This window comes from Ambystoma mexicanum, chromosome 5q, assembly GCF_040938575.1.
Source record: "Ambystoma mexicanum isolate Mex_15411 chromosome 5q, UKY_AmexF1_1, whole genome shotgun sequence".
Classification (NCBI taxonomy): domain Eukaryota; kingdom Metazoa; phylum Chordata; class Amphibia; order Caudata; family Ambystomatidae; genus Ambystoma; species Ambystoma mexicanum.
The window spans coordinates 887933414-887958414 of record NC_090933.1 but is presented as its reverse complement, the minus strand read 5'-3'; the positions used below and the strand labels follow the sequence as shown (position 1 = coordinate 887958414).

Genomic DNA, 25001 nt, shown 5'->3' with positions numbered 1-25001 from the left:
CCTCCGGAGCGTGCGAAGAGTTGGTAAACTTTTGTCTTTCAGATGCCGGAATGCAGTGTGAAGACCTCCGGAGCGCACGAAGAGTAGGTAAGCCTTTGCCTTTCAGATGCCGGAATGCTAACCTGTTCTTTCTTGTCTTTATAGGTGTTGCTGAAGACTGGATTCAGGATGGTAAGCCTTTGCCTTTCAGATGCCGGAATGCTAACCTGTTCTTTCTTGTCTTTATAGGTGTTGCTGAAGACTGGATTCAGGATGGTAAGCCTTTTTCCTTAGGCCCAGGACCGGATGCAGAAGACACGATGAGCGTTCTGCTGCAGAGGTTGCAGAATAACGCAAAGCAAGATTCATCCACCGGGTGTGGTTTAAATAGCCTCCTCTAGTGCTTAGGTGTCTCCTTCCACAGCCACGCCCAAGTAAGAAAAGAGTTCCTGGTAAGAAAAGAGTTCCTGCCTTCCAGAAGAGTTCCAGTGTTCTGAATCTAGGGAGTGGCTCCAGCCCCACCCAACAGGAAAAGTAGTTCCAAACAGAAGAGGATCAGAGGCTCAACTGGCAGGCAAGTAAGCAGCATGGTCTGCTGAAGGTAAGTCCACCCAAGCATTATGAGCCCGGCGCTTCCAGTGCTGGGACTGGGCATATTTATGAGCCTGGTGCCGCTGGCGCCAGGACTGGGTCCAAAAGGTCCCAATTGGGACTGGTTGGCACTCGGAACCTGGGTTATGGATCTGCTTCCAAGGGAGTTGGGAAAACCCTGACCTTTTGGAAGCAGAGATCATGACAGGTCAAGCTGCAACCTGCAAGGAATCGGACAAGAGTGAAAGTCAGACATTTGAACTCTTAAGAACTACATACTTACAGCGTCTTGCCGGGAATCTCAGAGTCAATATTGTTCTGGAACTCACCAATTCCTTCGAGCCAGTGAAGCAACTGGTTATCTACGCGCCCCTGTGCTCAATGCAGGATGGAGAGCTCATCTTTCCAAACCATCAGGTGAGACTATAAGAGGGGACATCAAAGGTGATCAGTGGGGAGAACAGCGGGAGTGGGTGAGGGTTAACGCTCAACTCCACGGGTGGTTAATTCCCTTTCTCCATTTGCAGAAGAATATTCCTACGGGCCAAGCAAAAGAAGCTAGGTGGGCCAGTCCAGTCCGTCATCTCGGCACTATGCGTCACATTGGTGGAGGCCGCAGCTGTCCAGTTCAGATCGACGCCCCTGCGGGAGCCAGGTGAGCGTAACAACGAGAGCGGACAATGACACCATTGCCGCAGTACTGGCTATTCACTGTACAGCAGCAGGGCGAGGTAACTCTCGACCACTAGATTGTCGGACGTCGTAAGCGTCAAGGGCTTGTAGCCTTAAAGGGCTGTCTTGATGTTTTTGACCAGGCATCTAAATGCTGTGGTGATCGGCATATTGTGTGTTTTAAGCGTTTTAAGTGTCTAGCTTTTGCAGCACTCAGGGGCTCTTGGTAGACCCTCTGATTTGCTGAGCGGGCATATCCTTTTTTGTATACTGTGTAGCATCTCAAAACTTTCACGAGCTATGATTCTTTTGCGGCTTATGTACTAGAATAAAGAAGTTTATAAATCCTCTGGACTTACACTATTGCGGCTTGTAAAAGAAATATGCTGTGTGAAATAAAACCATTGCTACCAAGAACACGCCAGCAAGTTCGCTCCCTTGAGGAAGAAAGGCAAATTTTGAATAAAAGAACTGCTGAGCCAGCAACAGTGCATTCCATGGTGGCATCAGAACAGCTCTTGGTCTTAACAGAGCCGACGATGCAGGCTGCCGAGGCAACTGGCTTGAAAGATGTAAAATCTTGGGCAGGGTGCGTGGAGTGTGCAGGTCAGGCTAGGGCTTTAAAAGGAAGAAGAAACATACATAACATCGCAAGACATGGATGATGCTTTGCCCATAGGAAAAAACATTGCTGGGACCTCTGTCCAAATGAATTCTGACTCCCTGAAGGCACAAGCTAAATTGGACCCTTCTGAAAGGTGAAACACTAACGACATCACAGATACGGAAATCTTGGCGATGAATCCATCATCTGTACAGGATCTGCCCCTCCAAATTAGCTGCAAAGAGCCTGCTGCCCACAACCCAGAACCTATTGGAGGTCTGACTGCGATTTCGTCAAAAAGGTTTAATGAGGCAGCGTCTCAGGATATCCAAGTTCTGCTGTTAAAAGGCTGCTTCTGTCCGGCAAGTATTGCATGAGCTCAACATACATGTTGACGACACTGCTCTGCAAAAAGGTGAAATTGGCTTCCAAAGGGCTCCAGAGACATCACCTAACAAATTGTTTGGTGCCAGGGAGGGGACCCCACAAAACCAAGTACGGCTGTTCTCCTTTACTGCGGAAGTGCCTCTTCCCTCTGTGATTAAACAATCCAGGATATCAGTCTCTGAATCTTCATTGGAGGATGATTTATTTTCACCTGGAACACTTTGTAGACAAGCACACTCTTAGAGCTTCATGATTTCAAACAACCAAGCTAACGTCATGGCAGCAGTAACGACTGCCACAATTCCATACACGAAAGTCTATGAAACAATACATGAATCCTATAAGGATCAAGCCACCTTACTGACTATGATGCATTTGAAACTGATTTATTTGGAATCATTAATTTCTTCATTACAATCTAGGGTACATAATGAAGCAGCAACTTCATTTCACCTTCAAAAAAATCTCCGAGAGGCTTTGGATAACGAGCGTGCTGACAAGCAAAATATATTGGGATCCCTTTTTGAAATCCTTAAACACAAATTCCGGCCTAAAAATAGCGATCCACCTGTGACTGATATGAATCTGTGAGTGTTGATTCTGAAAGCTAAAACCCCTAGTGGGGTGGTAGAGGTTGGGGAAAATAACACTGCACAAAACCAGAGTGTACAATAGACCTACCAGGACCTTACGTACACTCGCTAGCTGAACCAGACCACTTGGTCTTCTCTCAACCAGATACAAATTCAAAACAACCTCCACACGGGTGGATTTGAGAAGTGATATGGAAATACCAGCTGTTGTACCACCTCTTGAAACTCAAAGTCTGCACACTCTGGATAAAGAGGATACTGGGCCAGGCTTGCCATTCCCTATATTCCATCAAAGAAAGAAAAGGAAATTAAGAGTCCCGATCCAGTGAGCGACATTGCAACAACAAAAAATCTAAGAATATAGCCAATCCTAAACAGAGGAAGTCCAATGATGCCAAAAGGTTTTCTCGCAATCTGTCTACCCTGACAATCTCATCTAAAGTAACAATGAAGAGAAGACCTCAATTGCAACTCCTACTTTATTCTTTGAAATTATCTGAGCAATGTAAAGGGATCACTTTAATGGACAGATCTCAGCCTAGATCCCCTAGTGAGAATTTTGATCTCATGAACCTCTCAGTTTACTCGCTCGATCAGGACGAGCGGGAGGATCTGGGAGGCTCCAATGAGTAGTCCATTTGGTCCGTGAAATCGACGACAAAGGATAATGAAACAGAAATAACATCACAGGGTCTAAAATCGGCCATGACTGTATTGAAAGATCCTGGTAACACCACAGAGGGGGCATGCAAGGTGCTGAAAGTGCTCCTGGGAAAACTGCAGTATTTTCTGGGGGTGGAGGACTGCCAGCGTAACTAAGCTCCTGTGGATTCCGCCCTCCAATTTCGAACCCTAGCTGAAAAGCGATTGATGGCCGATTTAAAATACCGCTCTGACTATTGGGGGGCTCTGAAGGGATGTGAGACTACTTCATTCCAAAGGAGCACTAACTCCTTGGCCTGCGAAGCGACCATTGTAGGCACAACCCCCACTCGGATGAGCAGACCACAGATCGGAGTAGACAGGGGGGGCAAGAAGACTTGGCATGGACCACGGTTGCTGCTAGAGCAGATTATATCGTCAGACGATGGCTTTATTCTGAACCGGGCGAATGTATTAAGGTTGTTTCACCACATTCCTTCGCTGAGACTTATTAGGGACTTGACTGTCAGGAGGGGATATGGATCCTTCTCAACCCGAGGCAGGAATTCTACCACAATATTTACAAGAGCCAGTCCTGCCCCAGAGGCAGGGTGTGGGAAATGTTAGGGCCCCAGTCGCTGGTCTACCCAAGTCTACCTTTGCCTGGCTAAAGGTTTCCATTATCACTACTTCTTGCCGCATACCTGTTGTGCACAATGCTCACCAGTATTCTTTCTCTTTCCCCTACGGCGACGTATCCCAGAATTCCTAGTGCGGAAAACCTGAGTCTGCAGCTCACTGGAGACAAGGCGGCAAGTGGAGCGACTCAGGAATGTCGTGCACATCAAACCAACAATCCAGATGCTCCACTTAATCCAGACACAAACTCTAAAACTAACTGTTTGCAGCTAGCGGCCATTACCAAAAGCCGGCAGACCCTTGTACGAAAAGAGGTGCTGGGCTGAAGGCCCATTATATGTATTTTAATGATTGTAACCCAGCCCCTGGGGAATAAAGGAAGTCAGTGGTTGTCCTGGGGAACCAACTGACAGGGGAGCCAATGGAGACAGGGAGAGGAGACAAGGGGGCAGAGAGACCAGGGCAATGTGGGTTGTTTGGGTGAGGACAAGGGAGGAGGAGGGCCAAGAGACCAGGCATAGGAAGGACAGTGCAGGGAAGCACGAAGGAAACTAGCAGATTGAGTGTGCAAAATAAAGTATTGGTTTCTAAGAGAAAGTGGGATTTGGATGTGAGGGGGTATAAGATGAATGAAGATTAAGATAGTATATGCGGTGTGATAGAGTGGTTGAGAAGGGTGAATGGGAGAGTGAATGGAAGGTGAATGTGGGAAAAGGTGTAGTTGGAGCGTAGTGGGAGGAGAGTTTAGTGGTCAGTAGTGGGAGGAGAGTGGCAGAGAGTAGGGAGTGGAGAGTACAGTGGTGAGCGGTGATAGTGGAGAGTAGTGGGAGTAACTAGTAGCGGGAAGAGCGAGTAGTAGAGAGTCAATCTGAGGGTGGCGATTAGAGAGAGAAAAATGAACAAAAGGAGGGACAGAAGAGGTAGTGTGAGAGAAAAAGGGGGAGAGACATGGGAGGAATGTTAGGGAGGAGAGTAGGAAAAGGGAGTGGAGACAGAGAAGCTCAGGGTGAGAGGGAGGGACAAATGGAGCATAGATAATTGGAATATACTTAACCCAGTAGTAAAGATCATTGTTATTTCTGTAGAACCCCTGGATAGGCTCTACCTAGGAGTTCCAAGAGCAAGTCGGATAAGGCGGCCATAATGACTAGCAAATCAGCTTGTAGACAGTAGGGGTTACCGATCTCTATTGACAACCATGGGGTTTAGTGGCACCTGGGCTAGGGAGAAAAAACTCCACGGGAGACGAGGGAGGGAGGAGCAGTCCATAGTCAGCCCCTTTGTAGAAAACATAATAAAAACCCTTGAACCATCTTTGAGAGTTGGTGTGTTTGTGAAGCCATCTGTGACAAGAAACCAAATTGGAATTCAATGCTTGTATCCTCTATAGAAAGACTCCCTGGGAAATTACTACAAAAATCCAAATTAATTAAAATACATTAAATGTATATAAAAATAGTACCAGAGACAATATCTGCGATATACTGAATAGGTGGAAGGTTAGAGGTGTGCTTTATCAAATGGCCAAAATAAAAATAAAAAATAAATCTCAGAACAGAATACAGATTGCAATGCTCCTGCATCCATGGCCAATCAGGGCGAATGTAAAGCTTGCCTTGATAGAAAACAGAGTTAGTGCTATATCATGCATCATTCTACATACACGTCATTTAAATGCTGCTGTCTCCAGTCAACTGCTAATCAATTGTAGATGAGAACGTAATGTTTATATGGAAAACATAGTTTCTGTTTCTTAGCGTAGCAACAAAATACAATTTGTCCTCTCTATGCTATACATGTTTTTAAAAATATTTCTCAAATTAACTTACTTTCAGCTGATTCTCATTTATGGTCTTACAAAAAAAAGCACACACCAAAGAAAGTATACAAATATATTTAATAGGTTTTCTTCCATGACTGAATATACAATTGCCATGGTAGTAGCGTATTCTTCCTCTGCAAGCTTGGATGGAAGACATTGAAGTCCACTTTGCGAAGCTTATTTAAATACATGTCCAAGGTAACCTGAAAAATCAATTTTGCAGCATTAGTAACAATGTCATTATGAATATTTTTCTCCAGGGTAAACGCAACACGCCCGAAGCATTATATTTTATTGACACTTAACATTTTTGCCTGTAAAAGGCAAATTAACATAACAGTAGCTTGCTACATTAAAAAAAATCACATTTATTAAAAGGATAAACGGATATTAGACTAATAAATGCAGTCTGTAATTCCCTTTCATGTTAAATATAGGCCAGACCTCTACTACTTCCAAAAAAAACTCTGCTATTCCCGTAGACCCAACACAAAGGCTATGAACTACAGCGATCTACAGGGGAAACCAACACCTGGAAACATTTCAGTAAGTGGTGCATGCAATACAAATTAAAATAATAAATACATATAAGTAAAGGTTATGTTGGCTCTTTAAGATGCTATGTAGAGTTATTCCTTTGTATCATTGTAGGACGATCCTTCTAACGGGCCATCCAAATGTGGGGTATATCAGTGGATCCATCTCAAGATCATTCTTTATAGGGAGTATTAAATTAGACATACCATATCAGATTATATGCTTTTAGGACTGTCATGAATGCCAGAAGACGCATGTGAGAAGTGATTGCCAGGTTTACACCTAACACATTACATACAACCAAGCAACCGGTAAGGAAGAGATTAGAACATGTGGAGTAATGATGCATTGGAATCCTACCAAGCTCATATTGTGACTTTCTTCTATACAATTTGATTCCTAATCAAACAAGAGTATGTAGTCAGGATTCCGCAGAGGGAATTCTGCCCTTATGCTTATCTCTAAATCTATAGCCTCTGCTCACCATCGTTAACTGTACTCTTTTGTAATCCTTCTGGACCTCTATAATACCTTTCATACTGTTTCCAGTCCTCTCTGTTTGCCGATCTTAACTTTCAACCAATGGATCGTAAGCATTTTCCTCCTACCTTTCTAATAGTTCCTTCTCTTGGAAAACAGCTACTTGTGATCAAACCTCCCTCAAAGTCTGTGTCCCCCAAGGCTCTGTCCTTGGCCCTCTATTGTTCCCCCATTATACCCTTAACTTCAAATACAACTCAAATGTTCTCTTTTCCTTCTCTCGCTCTAAATCTCTTTGCATGCATCTCTAAATACCTCTCAGCTGTCCTTCACTGGATGGCACATTTCTGTCCTATTCATAACTCCTCAAGGTAGGGGTCTGCATCAAGGGCTTCTCCATGCATGCGCCGTGCATGCCTTTTTGTTTTATCAATGCTGCCGCGCAACAATCTACATTGACAAAATTCCTGAAGCATAAATGAAAGGGGATGGAATGTATGAGTACTTTTCTTTTTAGTAGCCATGGTGCCCTTTGATTGCGCAGGATGCCTGCAGGCAGACACTTTCAGCAGAAAACGTCATGCCTGGTGCGATTGGGAGCTGTCTTCTTTGGTGCTGAAACAGCTCTTCTGGTTGTGGGGCAATCTGTTAATGTATCTTTTTGCCAGTCCACTCAACAGAATGCACCGGACGTGTAGGCTTTGTAGTGCTGCCAGAAATGAGAGGTTAAATAGAAAGTCTCAACAGATGACAATTACGAGGATAAAGACCTGCCGGGGAGGAGGTTGCCTTGTACTGTTGAAGCACCTCATCAGACTTTGATGAAAAATGAGATTTCCCATAATAAGGAATGTCTTAAACTTTTGCCTGAATAATAGATTTTACTCTGGATGCTTTGAAATCAACATAGCGCCGCTTTGGGATATCGCTTGTGCAATACTGATCATCATATCTCTTACAGAGAGCTGCTGAAAATAATGTAAGTTCCTCTGTGTATTCATGGGGTAACGGGATAAAAAAAAAAATGAAAATGTGTCCATCCCAGCTAAGACTGGCGGAGAGAAACTGAACAGAACAGGGGCTTGGATAAGCTGCCTCGATAAAAGATCTGAAAACTGGATTGCCTGCCCCGCCTCACGTTCATGATTACTCTTCAAAATCAGACAAAAGAGTACATCAGCAAAACATTGAAGACTCCTTTGTTTGAAGTTTTGAAAATATACTGAAACCGTCTGTTTTTTGGGTGGCACTTAACCCAAGGTTTCCAAAACATTGACCCGCTATCCATCAACTATATTTGGAGTAACACTGAGGTAATGTCCATAACATCAGGCCGCTTGACAAACTTGACGGTCATTTACTGGAATAACAGTTGGAGGAAGGACAAGCAGAGTACCCATGGGTTGTTCTTGAGGTTGAGTTGGCACCAGAATTACTCTGTCTTTGAGTTTATCAGTCAGCAAATAAAGAAACCGGACAGAGAACAAGATGTCCAGCAGTCATTCAGATTCTGTCACAGTACTGTTTAGTTGTCCCATTCAAGGAACTAATGAAAAAACATGGGAGAGAAGGTCCCAAGGACCAGGCAGCTGCTAAATATTAAATGTCACAGGCCTAACACGCTCAACATTTGTCAAAAAAACATTTGGTCATGATGGACGAACTTGAAAGCGCTCCAGTAAGACCAAAAACTGGCTAGAAAAAGTGAAAATGGGTGTCCAAAAAAAGAAACAAGTCCCTCATTAGGAATTGCAACATGTGAAGGCTAAACACACCAACAATCAGCCAAATCAGCACACTTCACCATGCAGCTGGTATCGAGGTAAAGACTCAACAGAGCGTTTAGGGAGATCCTTCTTGAACTCTAGCTTGACTGTGATGCGGCATTAAAGAAACTGCTCAAATACCATGGTTTTATTCATGGTTTTAGTCACGCTCTCTGATCTTGCCTTTACGGGGCAAATCTGAACCATGATCAGCAGATGAAGTTCTTTGAGGTGATAAACAAGGAATTTGGTAAGGCACCAACGCCTCCGCTAACAAAGCATCAGGTTTTGAAAGGGAATAGTTCTCAAACCCCAAAGGATTGACTGTGCTACTACAACTGCCTATTCTTCAGGTGTGACCTGGAGGCTGACACCCATTTGTTACCATAAAAAAAAATGCTCGACATTAAAAAGGGGGACTGATACTGAAGTACTACTTGTGGTTGTATAATGCACATTGGTATTCCTTGCAGGTAACCTTCGTGCCAGAAGCTCCAGAACCAACAGTAGCTGAACGGTCTTCAGAAAGCCCACAAAGTGGTAGAAAAACATCCTTACTTATGTCTAAAGTGCAGCAGTTGAAGATGAAATACACTGTCCTTCATTACTGGGTCCCTTTCTTACGCTTTCTTAGGTTAGAGACGACAACTAAGAGACTGGGAATGCCTCCTGTAAAAAAAGGCACAAGACTGCACTGTATGTAGATTACCAAGGCAGCCAAGAAGAGACAAGATGAAAAGATACAAGCTTTGAAACCAGTGACGTCCGGCTTGTGACCCTAGTTGCAAAATAAGGTATTGTAGCAAAATGTAAATGGAGTAAACAAAACAAAACGCATCTGTGTTTTTAATGGAAAAAACAAATTAGAAAGAAAAACTCTCTGCAGAGTGGAAAAACAATAAAAAGATTGATTCAATGTAGACAAGAAAACTGAACCCAAATGGACAAATTAGGGCACAAATAACAGTTTCCCGACTGGTAGGGAAAAAAACAAGCTTGGGCTTCTCGGGACAGTAATATAGGGAAATAAATGTGATGCACAGGTGCATGAACGAAGGATCGCATACGGGGTACTCTAAAGTTCTTAATTCTCAAACTGCAACGTTCATCATCTACAGAGCAGTATGGCCTGCTGCAGGAGCAGGGTTCCCAACAGGTTCGGAAGGAGGAAAAGAGTTTGGACAAAGGAGTAATAATATTTTTGCTTCAGAATGGTTGGAGGGTTATTTTGGGGAAGTGGGAGAAATCAATACAATGTCCTTGGGTAAGTGTAACTTCTTTAAATCCACAAGGTGCCGCCTACTGATTTTTCCAAATGCGAAGATGATGTCAAACGTAGACTATGTACACAAATAAATTCCTTACCGTGTGAATAAAAGCAGGAATGGCTTTTGTAGGGACATTTTTGCAGAAAGATCTTGCCTAAAAATTGAAAAAGAAGAATACATTTAAGAAAAAAGAAGGTGACAAAACTAGAACATTCTTTCCACATTTCAATTTCACAGAGATTCTGAAATATTTAAATAAATAACATAAGTTGGTGACTTGACTAACATGTGAAACTGGTGATTTGCGGACATACAATACACCCATCAGGGATACAAAAATAAGTATATAGTAGTTCTTTGCCGGTTGAGGGCATTATATCAGTTAAAACGTGTATTGGGAGACCACCAGGGAGTGTAGGTAAGGAGGCTGCCTGACCGAGATGCTCTTAAGATCTTCCACCAATCTGTGGGATAGCTGAGCCCCCTGCAAATACTCTGCTTGTGGGAAAGCCTACTGGAGGCATACATGAGTGACATAGGCCGGGGATGCCCCAAACCGGAAGAAAACTGTTGCAAAGAGTATGCTGAGGACAGGCTGTCTGGCATGGAAAATGTGGCAATGGGTCGTGGCTTAGAAAAAGCTAGCCGTCCTGTTTAAATTGAAGGGTGCCCAGACACAGAGACCCGAAGCAGAGTGCAACAGAGAAAATCCTCACAAACTTGTCACAGATGAGGTGGGCAGTTAAGTGAGAATAGGCATTATCCAAGGTATTGCAATAAGACTACCGGACAAACAGTCCCATATACTCTATCCGGCACAGTTGTCACTGTGGAAATATTTACCAATATGGAGGCCCATCATGAAAGCAGTGATCTAGGTAGTTAGCCCTCATGCATGTAACAAATTGGTTTTAAGAGGAACATCTTAAACCAGCAACCCTTGTAACGAAGGTGCGTCTCAGAAGGGTGTAGTCCTTAAAAGGGAATGTTCCATCAGAGTGAAAGAATTGGATTAAATAAACCAATGATAAATTAGATTGAACAAATAAGATCTGTATGATGGTTCCTCCCCAATAGAAGTGAAGTTTTGGGCAGTAGGTAGGGTAGGGAGTGAAGTGACTGGAAAGATGAGTGATAGGTTCTTCAGAACTATAGGAGGTTGTATAGTATCTGAGCGGACCCTCTCGTCCAAATGTGACAATTGAGGGGAGCATAGTGTATTGTCTCTCACACAGAGTGGACCTGTTTACAAAGTTGAGGACATGTGTTGACAAGTTAGAAGACAAATAAGAAGCACTGTAAAATAACCACATGGCAGCAGATCGGCTTGAAACTAAATCCCATGTGCGCTTAAAGGACTTAGAAGCAGAGCTGTCTTTGAAGGGTGATGAGTTAGATAGTCACAAAAGACTCTAATCTAGGAATACATGGTGTCCATAAAAAAGAAGATGAGAGTCGAATGGACTTGGAAAAGACAGTAAAAGGAACTGTGAACACATTATTTGAAGATGGAGGGAAAGTTATCTCCTTTGACAGAAAATAAAAGGGGGCGGGGGCACTGGTGGTTCCACAATCGATACAGGCAAAAGACACTACTTGTGACGGAAAGAAGAGATCTTAATAAAAGGGATATAAGAGGTGACTGACTAGAGTTTGCATATTTTGAGACACTGGCAGCCTTAATATTGATTAAACGCAAAGACTTTCACCAGCTGACTACATAGCTGACAGAACTCAACTTAAAAATACAGGTGGGGATTCCCCTTCTCATTATATTTGGAGTCTCAAGGTGAAGAATTTTAGATTACATGCTACGAACAATCAGACCGTGCCTTAAATCATTTGATGCAACTACTGAGGACAATTTGTCACAAAAATAGATAGGCCAAGATGATTGAGGGAAGGGTCCAAGAGACTAGCTGCAAAGAAATGTTTGGATCAAGGAAGTTTAGAAGCCTGAATGCTACATCCCCCATAAAACATTATACGCTGTTGGTAGATGTGGATGCAGGAGCTTTGGTCTCAGACTACCGCGCTGGGGCCAGACATGAAGCAAGCCAAATTCAAGAATTTGTAAATCAGAAAAGTCTAACAAAGATTGGGGGTGAATTGAGATGTTCGGAAGAGTCAAGTTGTTATGGGTTCAAGACAAGCTGAATTGCTAGAATAGATTGGGTAGCCGGGGGTGCCAGTATTACTATAGTAAGTTGAATTGGTGGGTGTATGTGGATGGGTGAGGGGTTGTGAGGAAGCCTGATGGTGGACATAGACTATTAGATTGTCTACAAGTATAGAACATTTATTAAAAAGGTGGGGGGGTGGTGGTGAGAAGGGAAGGAAAGGAAAGGGGAAGGCTGCTTGCTTTGTAGTAATGGTGGGAATAGTTGAGAGGGTGGGGAGGGGCGGGCACTGCCATATAAGAAGCAGATTAGCAGTGTTAGTGATTATGCAGAGCAATGCAAGCTCAGGACAACAGGCTCTGACTATTTGCAGGATGAAGGAGGTTGGATGAGGGAAGAGGAGCAACAGGATTATGGATTGCCACACTGAATTTTAAAGGCATCAACTGCCCAAGTAAGAAACCAATGGTGGTGAGAAAATGTAGACAATAGCAGGATAGACACAATGTTCTTACATGAAACTGGGTTCTGTAAAAAAGATGAATTCCAAATCAAATACCGCCAAATCTAGCTAGTAGTACGGGCATCCACAGAAAAGAAATATGGTGGGAGGGGATTCTGGTAAGTAAATCCTTGGTTTGGAATTGTTGGCGACAGAGCGAGGGGCGATTCATGGCGATCAAATTGAAGATGGGAAACTCCACATTGGCTTTGTTCTCCATTTACTGGCCAAACCAGAGGCAAGCTATGTTCTGTACAGAGGGCTTGGAGCTGCTTTTGAGCTGAAGAGAAGATCTATTAGTGTGGAGGAAGGTACTTCAATATGATTGCTGACCTAATATGGAGCCTGAACCGAGTTGCTGCTGAATCGAAGGACACGCAAACAAGTTTACTGAGTGGCCAGAGGGGTCCTCAAATGGTCCAGCGTGGAAGGACCATTGAGCCAAGCAGAACAGCAGAGGCCAAGACGGAAGAAACCCAGGAACCATGCAGGCAGGTGAAGATGCGCATGCTGTTTCCCACCAAATGTTGCAAAGCCGCTGCAGCATCGAAAAGGAAAGGGAAGCTGTGAGAAGCCCAAAAAGGAACACAGACCAGACCAAGAACAACCAGAGAGCGCCGTAATAAACCCAAGATAGGTACCAAGGTTGCAGGGATGCTTGGTGGGGATATGAAAAGGAGTGAAAGAAACAAAGCTCGGGTCTGGGGCCCACACCCACAAGAAGGAAAGTTCAGTCGTCTTCATAGACACAGTACCTGGCAGGTTAGTGAACCTGGTCTGCCACACTACCAGCAGAGAATCCATAAAGTCTGGGACCCACACCCACAAGACTGGGAGTCAAGTCTATGTTGGAAAGAAGTGTACATAATAATAGAAAGAGGCCAGGGCAAGGGAGTCATTCCCACTGGCATTGTGAACTGTGAAGCAAGCCTGAGAAAAGGCCAAGGGAAGGAAAACATTCCCCCTGGTGTTGTGAACTGTGAAATGTAAGGGAGCAGAAGTACGAGCCTGATACACTGGTGATAAATTTGTTGCCAAAGACTTTTATTCGACCATTGAGGGAGGATCACCTGGAGGGGTGTGGGGGTTCTTAGGGAGTGGGATACCGACGGGCGAGACACGGTATCCCCCTTATTTCAACACCTTTTCACCATCCAACCACGTTAGACATTTCAAAACACTGCCCGCCCCCCTTTTTCCACATTAACACTTTCGCACAACAGGAAAGACAACGGACTAACACCAGGGCCGTTTAACCGGACGTGTCCCAATACCGGGGGTCAGGCAAAGTCAGGCAATAGACCAGAATCACGCACTTTCCCTTCCCCACAGGGATAAAAGGTGGAGCATAAGAGCACAATACCAGCAAGGCAGTCCGCACAACGCAAGAGCTAACTCAGCACGACAGTTCAAGAGGAAGAGAAAGACAGCGCAGACCGAGGGGGGTGACAAGGAGAGAAGTGACCTTGCCATTTCCGAGCCAGGCCTGTGAAACCTCAGCAAACGGAAACATAAGACAGCTAACAAAGGCCAGCGTGTGTTGCAGCAGATGTCAATGGTACATGAGACCCTCCTCTGCTGATAACCAAGCCGGGAAAGGACAATGGTCTTGGTGGTACCAACCTTGACTCCAAGGATAAAGAAAGGCAAGCGGTTAATCACAGCCGGTGAATCGAGGGGAGAATCGATAAACTGAACTGTGTTGAATGAAAAGTAGCCAATGGCTAATTTGAAGTTTGATAAGCTAAAAAGGGGGAAAACCAGCAACAGAGGAGGCTGGCACCACGTGGGTGCTCAGGCAGGAAACTCTGGGCAATTGTTAGATGGTAGAAAGACTAGCATTACCAGAAGCCCTTGGCAGGCGGCGAAAAGGAGGTCAAAGTGGTCATACAGGGGTCTTCTAAAATCCTCTGTACCATCGAAAGTCTTTGACCGGCAGATGATTGCGAAAGCTAAGGTAAGCGTTTCCTGCATGGTGAAAAGTAATACATGAACTGTATATTGGAAAAGTCGGCGAGAGTTAACCTAGCAGATGGAGACCGACAACGAGGGAGAAAACCAGAAAGCCTGTTTAAAAAGACATTAAGATTTGTGAAAGCAAGAAGTATTGCAAAACAAGGGGAAAGGAAGTGCCCCCCCTTGTTAATTGGGATCCGAGCCCGGTCGAGGGTTATCCAGGGGTGGAAAACTATCACCCAAAGTTCACTGAGAAGGGGAACTGTCTTGTGAATTTGTTGAATACAATTGCTGAGGGGTTTGGGCCCAAAAAAGAAGAGGGGGACCTAGCGGTGAAGACGTCACACAAAGTTTACTTGAAGAAGAACTTAGTGTTTGTTGTAGAAAACATCAGGCCCTTGAGGGAAAGACTTTTATTGAAAGGAGACTTTACCATCGAAGAACTTGATAGCTGGAAAAGAACTGTCGGCTCGTGCTGAGATAACTTGAGCGTGCGCTGTGCTCCAAGGTCCCACCTTGTACCGTGCTAAAAACGTGGGGAAGGGAGAGCTCAAGGCAATCACATCCTGACGTATTATTTGAACACTGTTTACTTTATTTTTGATACCCTTTCCCACACTCTTTCTGTAATTAGTTGTAAGGAATTGGCAATAGGTTTTTCTTCGTTTAGGCCCTTTTATTTTGCCACTAGGACTGCCTTATTTCTCATTTGCGTGTCAACGCTTGCTCCCATCTTAGATTTAGGTTAGGCATTTTTCCACCGTGCATTAATAGTTCAATAAACACCCTTGAACTGTGATCACTTTTGTCTGTCTTTAGTGTTGCCACCATGCGTTCCTTACAGTCTCCTTCTCCGCTCTTCGACCGATGAAGCTGGTGTCAGTCGCTGCATTTGCCGCCAGCTTCATCACTCCTCTATCCCCTACCTTTGACTGTCCTACAGATTCTGCTCTGGCTAACCTCCATCTCTAACACTCTGGACATCCTTGCCTCTGCCATGAAGATCCGCATGAAGCCAGCCTCCAAATGCAGCTCTTGGTATGATTCCGACTTGGCAGCCTTAAAATGCAAGTGCAAAGCTGCCAAGCAGAAGTGGCAGGCCTCAAGTACATCTTCTGATAAACTGGCCTGCCACCTACTCCAAAGGCAATATCGTCTCCCCATCCACTTCAAGAAGAGGGCGCATGTCCAAGCCGGCATCTCTGGGGCAACAAAACACACGGTTGAACTTTTCAAAATATGGAAGAAACTTGCCAATCCTAATGCAGTCTCCTCCTCTCCTCGGCCCTCCCAGGCCCTCTGCACTGCACTTGCCCCCCACTTCTCCACCAAAACACAGGACATCCTGTCCTCACCGTCAACTACACCCCACCCCCCTCTTCTCTTGCCTCCCTGGACCTCTCTCCCCCTTCCATTCTCTCCTCCTTCTCTCCCATTGCACCAGATGAGGTCTTTAGAATAGTCTGCTATATGAAAGTCTCCGCCAATCAGGTGCTCCCCTGCTCCTCCAGAACTATCAAGGAGACATCTCCTCTCTCGTCCCTTCCTTGTCGGACCTCTTCAACCACTCTTTTGCTACTGGCTCTTTCCCACAACCCCTCAAGCACCGTGTTGTGCACCCTCTCTGCAGACTCTTCATACCCAGCCAACTATCGCTGTATCTCTATCACCCCTTTCTTGGGCAAACTCATGGAGAAGTTGGGCATCCCCCAACTGACCCACAACACTAAATTGGCAGGCTGCCTCCACGACTACCAGTCTAGCTTCAGAGCATCCAGAGGCACTGGAACTGCTCTTGTGAACACGCGTGAAGACCTGCTCTAAAACCTGAACTCTAACATTCCCTCTGTTGTGATCCTTCTTGACCCTCCCAAGTGCAACTGGGCCCTTTCCTTTCCTCCATCTCACTCTGTACCTGTGGCATCCCTCAGGGCTCGATCCTATCACCATAGCTCTTCAACATCTACCATGCCTCCTTGGCCTACCTGATCTCCACCTTCTCTCCTGACTTCCAGTGTTATGCTGGCGACACTCAGCTTTCCTTTAAGCTTCCATCCTCTACCTACCAACCTATCCTACCTAGCTAAACTCACTTGCCCTACGATAACTATATGGGTACACAAAACCTGAACAACGTCACTGCATCCACTCAAAGCTACCTACAGGCACCGAACTTCCGCATTGCTCCCTGTACATACTACTGCCTCTGTGCACACTCCTGAACTGACAGACACATCAAACTCACCAACTATGGACCGCCATGTCGCGCAGCCCGATAACTCACTTCATCCTATTATTTTCGCACTGCCCAGTAATGGCAATGTTGTGCTCCCCGACGACGTAGTTCATCCTACTGTTCTGTATTACCCAGTGATTGCAGTGTTATGATGCATGTTAATTCAGTTCACTCCACTGCTCCCGCACTGCCTAATGATTGCAATGCCATGTTGCCTGATATCTTAGTCTATGCTACTGTTCCTGCACTACCCAGTAACTGCGTAGGTACGCCACCTGAAAGCTCAGTTGTTCTGACCACACATGCACCAATACCTCACTGTCTCACAGCCATGCGGAATATCCCTCAACCAAAGCCATATCCACCCACTTCCACCGGCAATGACCTGAATCTAGCCCTGATTAACGCCCGCTCTGTGCCTGCCCACACCCAAAACATTCACAATCACCTTCACCAAAAATAACCTAGACGCCTTAGCGATCACTGAAACCTGACTAAACTCAGCCTGTCGCCCTATGTTAGCACTCACCCTCCCCATCGGCTATAACATATACAGGAGAGACAGCCAATTCAAGAGGAGGTGGTGTTGCCTTTATTGCCAAGGACCACCACACCATAAGACTATCACCAGCCTTGCCCATAAGTAACTGCGACACCCTGTCCCTCAAATGGACCACCTGCCCCACTAACACTATCTTTATACTATACTGCCCAACAGGCCCAATATTATCCTTCGAAGATTTACTCTTCATCTTAAGTGGGAACCTCAAGCCTGCCTCTCAGATGATCCTCCCAGGCGACTTAAACATAGGCTACAACGTGCCCCAGGATCTACCTGCCACATCGCTAGCCACAGCCCTCGCCTCCCATGGGTTCCACCAATGCATCAACAATCCCACCCATAAAAAGGGTCAAACTCTTGATTGGTTAGCAGACTTGAACTGCCTCATCACCATTGTAACCAAACTACCCTGCCCGTCGTTGACCATCACATCAATACCTTCTCCCTTCCAGCTGGCCCACTGCAGAAAACTCTTCATCAACCCCATCCCTTCTACTCTGGGCTGTAGTGCATGCAAACTCACAAGGGAAAACCTCATCCCCTCCCTCAATGTCCTCAATTTGGACTACCTAGAAATCTTTAACACGGTGTTCCTAGCACAACACTACGCTTCATCCCTTACTAATCCCATCAACACTATTGCTCCCCTAACCACAACAAAAAAAGAACTGGTTGTACACACCAGCAACTGGTACACTCAAGAGCTTTCCACTCTCAGAACTAAGAAAAGGCTCGCTGAATCGAACTGGAAAAACTCCCCATCCCAGTAAACCAAACAGACATTCTCCAATCTCACAAACCAATACAAAAAGGCTATCGTACTGGCTAAGACCGCCACCTTGAAGACTATACCAACTCCGACTCCAAGGAACTGTTCACCATACTCAAAGAACTGGAAACACCTATTCCCCAAACTTCCCTGATAAACAAAAACTCTGACTGGTGTAATTCTATTCAGGCTGCTCTACTTCCGAAAATGTAAAAACTAAAATTAAAAATCGATGCTAAACAAGCCAACATCAAGCAACAATCCTCAACTACACTCCTGAAAACGGCCTACACGCCAGACAAACCTCTGTTCCACTTCAATACGATCACCATACAGCAAACCACTAGCATTCTTCAAAGTCTAAAGCCATCCAGATGTAAAGGAGATGTCTGTCCAAACCCACTAGTTAAAGACTGTGCCCTTGAACTTGCCCCATTCATCACATCCTTTATCAAAGCGTCGTTCAACACAGGCATAGTACCCCTGGGTCCTCCCCCTACTAAAAAACCTTCACTTGACCCTGCCAGCGCTAACAACTACTGTCCAAACACCACCGTCTACAAATTCAGCATCTAGAAACTAACCATATTCTCGCCACCTGTCAATCTGGCTTCCATCCACGGCCACGGCACTGAGTCCGCCCTCCTGGACCTGAAGATTCAACTAGATCCATACAGAGACAATGGTAAACTGGCCCTGCTTCTCCTCCTCGACCTGTCTGCAGCTTTTGATTTAGTTGACCACGACATCCTATGTCGTCACCTAATCTCATCGGCAGCCTTCTCCCATGAGGCTGCCGCTTGGTTCTCCACCTTCATCGAAGGAAGAATCATGGAAGTCTGAGAATTCCTGTGCCACTCCTTCCACCATCAGCTGTGTCTCACCCGGTCATGACCCCTGCACCTGGCCTTGGCAGGCAGGTCACATGGGCTGCACCACGGTCTTCCATCATGGCCCCAAGGGCCCCATTATGTCCCCCAAGACTCTCTTGGAGTCAGTCCTGGCGCCTTTGGCGCCAGGCTCATGAGAAATTGGAGAACTGGAACTCACAATGGCATTTTCACAACATGGATGCCCCCAAATGGCTCAGTGTCTGTTACGCTCACCTGGTATCCACAGGGATGCCACCCAATCTGGCTGGACTGCTTCTGATCTTGGACCCACTCCCTTGGACTCTTGTTCGGCTAAGGACCAGGTCTGAAAATACAGGAGTTTAGGTTTTAGCTTATTGTCTCTTTTAGCCCAGAACCCACCTCCCTTGTGGACCCAACGACCCCTTAGTGCTCTCCTCACCTTGTTTTTTGGTATGGTGCGCTCTCCGTCCTGCTGCTCTGTGCAGGGGTGCGTTGTGGATGGGCGCGTCACAACCTAGTTGCTTCACTGGTGCGGGCCCCTCAGAGTCCAGACCTGCTGCGACTCAGTTCGTCAGGTAAGTCTGCTGTTTTGGCAGCTTGTCCTTTATTTGTAATTGCCCCTATTAATGTCTTTCCTTCTTTCTTAGGTACAGAAGGAGTTCTGGTGATGCTGTGCTGCCTGGGGCTGTGCACGAGATGGTAAGTGAAGGCGCGGAGCGCAGCACTATGTGCTTTTCTTGTGCTAACCTGTTTGTTGTCCCTTTCTTGCAGGCCGCCGTGATGTTCCGGACTGTATGTTGCCGAGAAGATGGAGAGCAGGGAGTAAAGTGTTGTTCGAACCGCCTTCTAGCACTTATGAGTGTTAATCGGCCTTGTCTTTCTTCTTGGAGGTCGTTGAAAGGCCCAGAATGGACGTGGACCAAAAGCAAGTCAAATTCAGGTAAGCGTGCGCCTTTTGGTTGTTTTTTCAATGTTGAAGAATAAACGCTTACTAATGCTGCTTCTCTGTTCTTCCCAGGTTGCGGCTTCCAAGAGAGAGCGAGCGTTCACCGAGATGCTGGATGTTCGGGATTCTGGAGCGGATGACAGAAGCAGGGTTCGCTAATAGGTAAGCGAATACTAAGTGTTCTTGTTCTTGCAGGAATCGGGCCCGGAATGCAGAGAAAGATCCGACAGACCGCGGTGAGCGTCACGCTGCGACCAGCAGAGTAACGCGAAGCGTGTTCTCCATCTTGGGCCTGGCTTATATAGCATGCAGGTATCCCAGGTGCCCCAGGTCTGACCACACCCTAAATGCTAGACCGCATGGCTCAGTTCTGGAACTGAGCCATGTGGGGGCATCCATGTTGTGAAAATTCCATTGTGAGTTCCAGTTCTCCAATTTCTCATATGAGCCTGGCGCCAAAGGCCCCAGGACTGACTCCAAGAGAGTCTTGGGGGACATAATGGGGCCATGATGGAAGACCGTGGTGCAGCCCGGGTGACCTGACTGCCAAGGCCAGGGGCGGGGGCCATGACAGCACCCCCCCCCCCCCAAGGCCCCCCCTCAGGGCGGTTCTCCTGTCTGGTCCTGGCTTGGTGGGATAATCACGATGGAAACGCTGTATCAAACGTGGCGCATGGATGTAGTCACAGGGTTCCCATGTCCTGTCCTGCGGACCATACCCCTTCCAGTCCACTAGATAGTATAATTTTGTTCAGACGTACTTTGAGTCCAGGATGTTCTTGACCGCAAACTCCGGTTTTCCATTGACCATTACTGGTTTGGGTGGTGTGGTTACCCGTGTTCCAGGTTGAACTGGTTTCAAGAGAGAGACATGGAACACAGGATGAATATGCATGTTGGTAGGCAAGGCCAGTTTAACTGCAGCTGGGTTTATAATAGATTTGCTGGTGAACGGTCCTAAATATCGTGGGCGAAATGTCCGGGTTCCTTTTATAGGCACATGTTTTGATGTTAACCAGAATTCGTCTCCCACCTTTTAATTGGGAGCCCTTTCACGACGCTGGTCTGCGTATTTCTTTTGGCGGTCTTTGGCTTGATGTAAATGTTCGACAGCTCTTGTGAATGCATGAGAAATGATGGTTTGCAAGGTTTTGATGGCCGGCATTTCCAGAGTTGTGGGGACGTCCAGTTTGGATGTGCGTGGATGTCTACCGTATATTGTATAAAATGGGGTCTGTCCCGTACTGCTGTGCAGGGAATTATAATAACCATACTCGGCTATCCACAGCAAGTCTTTCCAATTCCCTTCCACTTGATGTAACATACAGCGCAGGTACTGTTCGAGCGTTTGGTTCGTTCTCTCCGTTTGGCCATCCGTTTGGGGCTGGTGGCTTGTGGATAGTCTGATGTCAATTTGAGCCATTGAACAGCATTTTCTCCAGAAGTTGGATACGAATTGGGTACCTCGATCAGAGATCAGCACTGACGGGAACCCATGAAGTCTTACGATGTGTTCAAGGAATATCTTCACCCGGCTAGATGCATTTGGGAGACCTTTAAATGGGAAGAAGTGGGCCATTTTAGAAAACAAGTCTATGACCACTAGAATGGTGTTGTATCCTTGACTGGATGGTAGGTCGATGATAAAGTCAAAGATAATGTATGCCTGGGTGCCGGTGGAATTTCCAGTGGTCTGAGGAGTCCAGCTGGTTTCTGCTTAGATGACTTATTTTGCGCACATATGCCACAAGAGATGATGAATTGAATGACGTCCTTACGCCATGTTGGCCACCAGTAGCTTTGCTTTATCTTGGCTAGAGTCTTAGCAATTCCAGGGTGGCCCTCAATTAGGGAGTCATGATACCCTGAGATGACCTGTTCCTGAACCTCTTTCTTGAGCAAGAATAGACGGTTCCTGAAATATGGTAGTTGGTCCTTGACTGTAGTGTTCTCCCCGCGAATCCCATTCTTGTAACAACTCGGGAGTCATCACGTGTCGGATCCCTTGCAGTAATTCGTCCTGAGTCATCGTGGTTGTAATGCCCAGGAGTTTGTCACTCGGGATGATGGCCAAGGGATCGGGGGTCGTGTATACCAGTTCATCAGTACCCATGCGGGAAAGGGCATCGGCTTTTCCGTTTTTGATCCCGGGTCGAAACGTGATCACAATCATACTCCGCAAAGAAAAGGGCCCAGCGTAGCTGTCATGAGGATTGAGCCTTCGCACTTTTTAGATATTGTAGATTTCGATGGTCTGTTATCACAGTGATAGTGTGCCTGGCACCTAGAAGATAATGTCGCCAGGCCTTGAAGGCTGATTTAATGGCTAGGAGCTCCTTGTCCGTGATAGCATAATTGAGTTCAGGTGGTGAAAACTTACGCGACCAGGCGGCTACAGGATGTAGCTGGCCGGTTTGTGGGTCCCTTTGCGAGAGAACAACACCCATCGCCATGCTGGAGGCGTCTGTTTCCACCACATACGGAACATCTGGGCGAGGATGTCTTAAGATCGGGGCGAAAGTGAATCTCACCTTGAGTTCTTGAAGGCCTTTTCTGCCTCTTCCGTCCACTGGAACTTCTTGTTGCACTTCGTCAATAATGATGTGATTGGATGTACTATTTGAGAAAATCCCGGAATAAATCGGCGGTAAAAGTTTGCAAAGCCCAACATGCTCTGGATCCCTTTGAACGAACTTGGGGCTGGCCAGTTTAGAATGGCGTGAACCGTGTGCACATCCATTCGGATTCCCTTTGGAGCGAGGAGGAAACTCCATCTCGGTGACGTGAAATGAACATTTTTCGAGTTTGGCATAGAGGTGATGCTGGCGGAGCTTTGTAAGGACGGAACGAACATGCTTGACGTGGTCCTATTTCGAGGCCGAGTATAATAGGATAACATCTATATAGACCAGGGCACAGACGTCAATCAGCTCTCTCAAGACATCGTTCATGAAATACTGAAATGCGGCGTGGGCGTTGCAAAGGCCAAATGGCATTACCTGGTATTCATATAGGACATATTTGGTACAAAACGCGGTCTTCCATTCATCACCCTTTTTAATTCAGACAAGATGGTATGCTCCTCTGAGGTCCAATTTCGTGTAGATTTGGGCATCTTTGACTTGCTCTAACAATTCTGGAATAAGCAGCGGGGGGTAACAATTTTTAACGGTGATTTGGTTCAGTGCGCGATAGTCGATGCAAGTCCTCAAATCTCCTTTCTTCTTCCGCACGAAGAATAGAGGAGATGCTGCTGGTGACTTCGAGGGGCGGATAAAACCATTAGCCAGGTATTGATTTAAGTAGGACTTGGTGATCCTCTGGTTCTGTAAGCGCATAGATTCGACCACAAGGGATTTGTGCACCAGGTACCAGATCGATATGGCAATCATAGGGTCTGTGTGGTGGCAAGGTGTTAGCTTGTTCCTTTTGAAACACATCTTGAAAGTCCTGGTATTCACTTGGTAGGGTACCGATCACACCCAGGGCAATTTCCGCTGTTCCTTGGACAGATCGGCTTGTATTTGGGGACTTCCTTCCTTTGTAATAGCAAGTGCGAGTACAGCCTTCGGAAAAGACCAATTCCCTTGCACGCCAATCGATATACGGATTGTGTGCGACCTACTAGGGCATCCCTAGGATCAACCGGAACTGCAGCGCCTTGATGAGATCGAAAGCGATAGATTCCCGGTGGCGATCCTGACCTAGAAGAGTTAGAACTGTTGTGCATTTGGATACTGGACTGGAAGCGATTTATGTACCATCAACGGTGGTCACTGTCTCAGTGGTCGACTTAGGGCACAGAGAGAGCTCCATCTTTGCTGCAAGATCCTGGTCCATATAATTCCCAACGGCTCTGCTGTCGATGTATGCTTCTACAGTATGCATCCTAGACGGCTGCTGGTGGTTGATTAGGATCACAGGCAACGCAAAACGGGAGGTCTGTAGTTGACTTTCTTCGCTCGACAAATGGACCCCTACATTTGCCGAGCTTGGTAGTTTTCCGACTCTTCATTCGTGTTTTCCTTATCTGTGCCTCCTACGGTCCTCCTTGGTGGCTTTACTGGACACTCTGAGGAAATTACCTGCTTTTCCGCAGCATAGGTATAGCTGCTGTTCCCTTCTCTTGTCTCTTTCAGCTTTGGTTAAAGGAGGTCTTACTCCTCCCAGTTGCATTGGCTCCACCGAATTGTCTGCCACTTGTGAACATGGTCCTTAGACCGCACGAACATAGGGCGAATGACTGGTCTGCTCCGATCTGCCCTTCGGTCTTGCAACCTGTGATCAAGTTGAACCACAAGGTTGATAAATTCTGCATAGTCTTTTGGTGGATCCACCACTTGGGCAAGAACATCCTTTAGCTCCCCTCCTAGGCCCCAGTGAAATAGCGTGGTTCTCTTTTCCTCTGGCCACCCTGCTTCGACCACAAGCCTGTTGAAGGTCGCTATATATGTTAATAAGTCTTGGTTTCCTTGACGGAGGGACAAGAGTTGTTGTCTAGTGCCTGTCCATGAGTACGACGGCCGAAGAGCTTTTCCATCTCCTGCTGGAAGCCCTCGAAGTCACATAGCAGTGGGTCATCCTGACTAACGAAAGGTACAGACCAGTCTGCAGCACTGCCACTCAAATAAGACAACACGAAGGCCACTCGCGATTGATTAGGAAAGGCCCTAGTTCTGCAAAGAAAATGGAGGTGACACTAGTTCATGAAGGTTGCATACTTCCTAGGGTCCCCCGTGAAATGCTCCGGTGGGGCTAAAGGAACTGTTCCTGACAGGGTGATCTGTACCGGATTGATCGGCGGTGCCGACATTGATGGAACGTTCCCAGGCAATGGGGCTTGTCCGCCCTGCGATTGAAGGAGTTGTCTACTTAAATCACCAGTGCGTTCCTTAGCCACTATCAATTCTCTCCACAAGGCATTGGTCCCCTGCCTGGCTGAATGCACCTCAGCGCGTAACTGCCCCAGCATCTGAGCCAACTGGTCGGTTTCTGACGTTTCCATGACACCCAGGTGGATTGTGGTTTGTGAGGCTTCGCGTTCTAAAACGCTCACCTGTTATCCACGTGGACGCC

At 46.3% G+C, this 25001-nt stretch overlaps 1 protein-coding gene across 5 annotated transcripts in view; it reads right to left on the bottom strand.

Moving 5' to 3' along the window:
• Positions 1 to 5985: 5985 nt before the first annotated feature.
• The window catches only part of NDUFAF6 (NADH:ubiquinone oxidoreductase complex assembly factor 6), a 526077-nt gene continuing 507061 nt past the window's right edge, over positions 5986 to 25001 (bottom strand). For 4 of the 5 annotated variants that reach the window (XM_069621387.1, XM_069621385.1, XM_069621388.1 and 1 more), the window contains 2 exons: positions 10078 to 10134; positions 5986 to 6132 (listed from right to left, as the gene is read on the bottom strand). In XM_069621387.1, coding sequence (XP_069477488.1) covers positions 6107 to 6132; positions 10078 to 10134 — 83 coding nt within the window. In that variant the 3' untranslated portion in view covers positions 5986 to 6106. The remainder of the gene's footprint in view (positions 6133 to 10077; positions 10135 to 25001) is intronic. The other variant, XM_069621386.1, reaches the window with a different exon arrangement.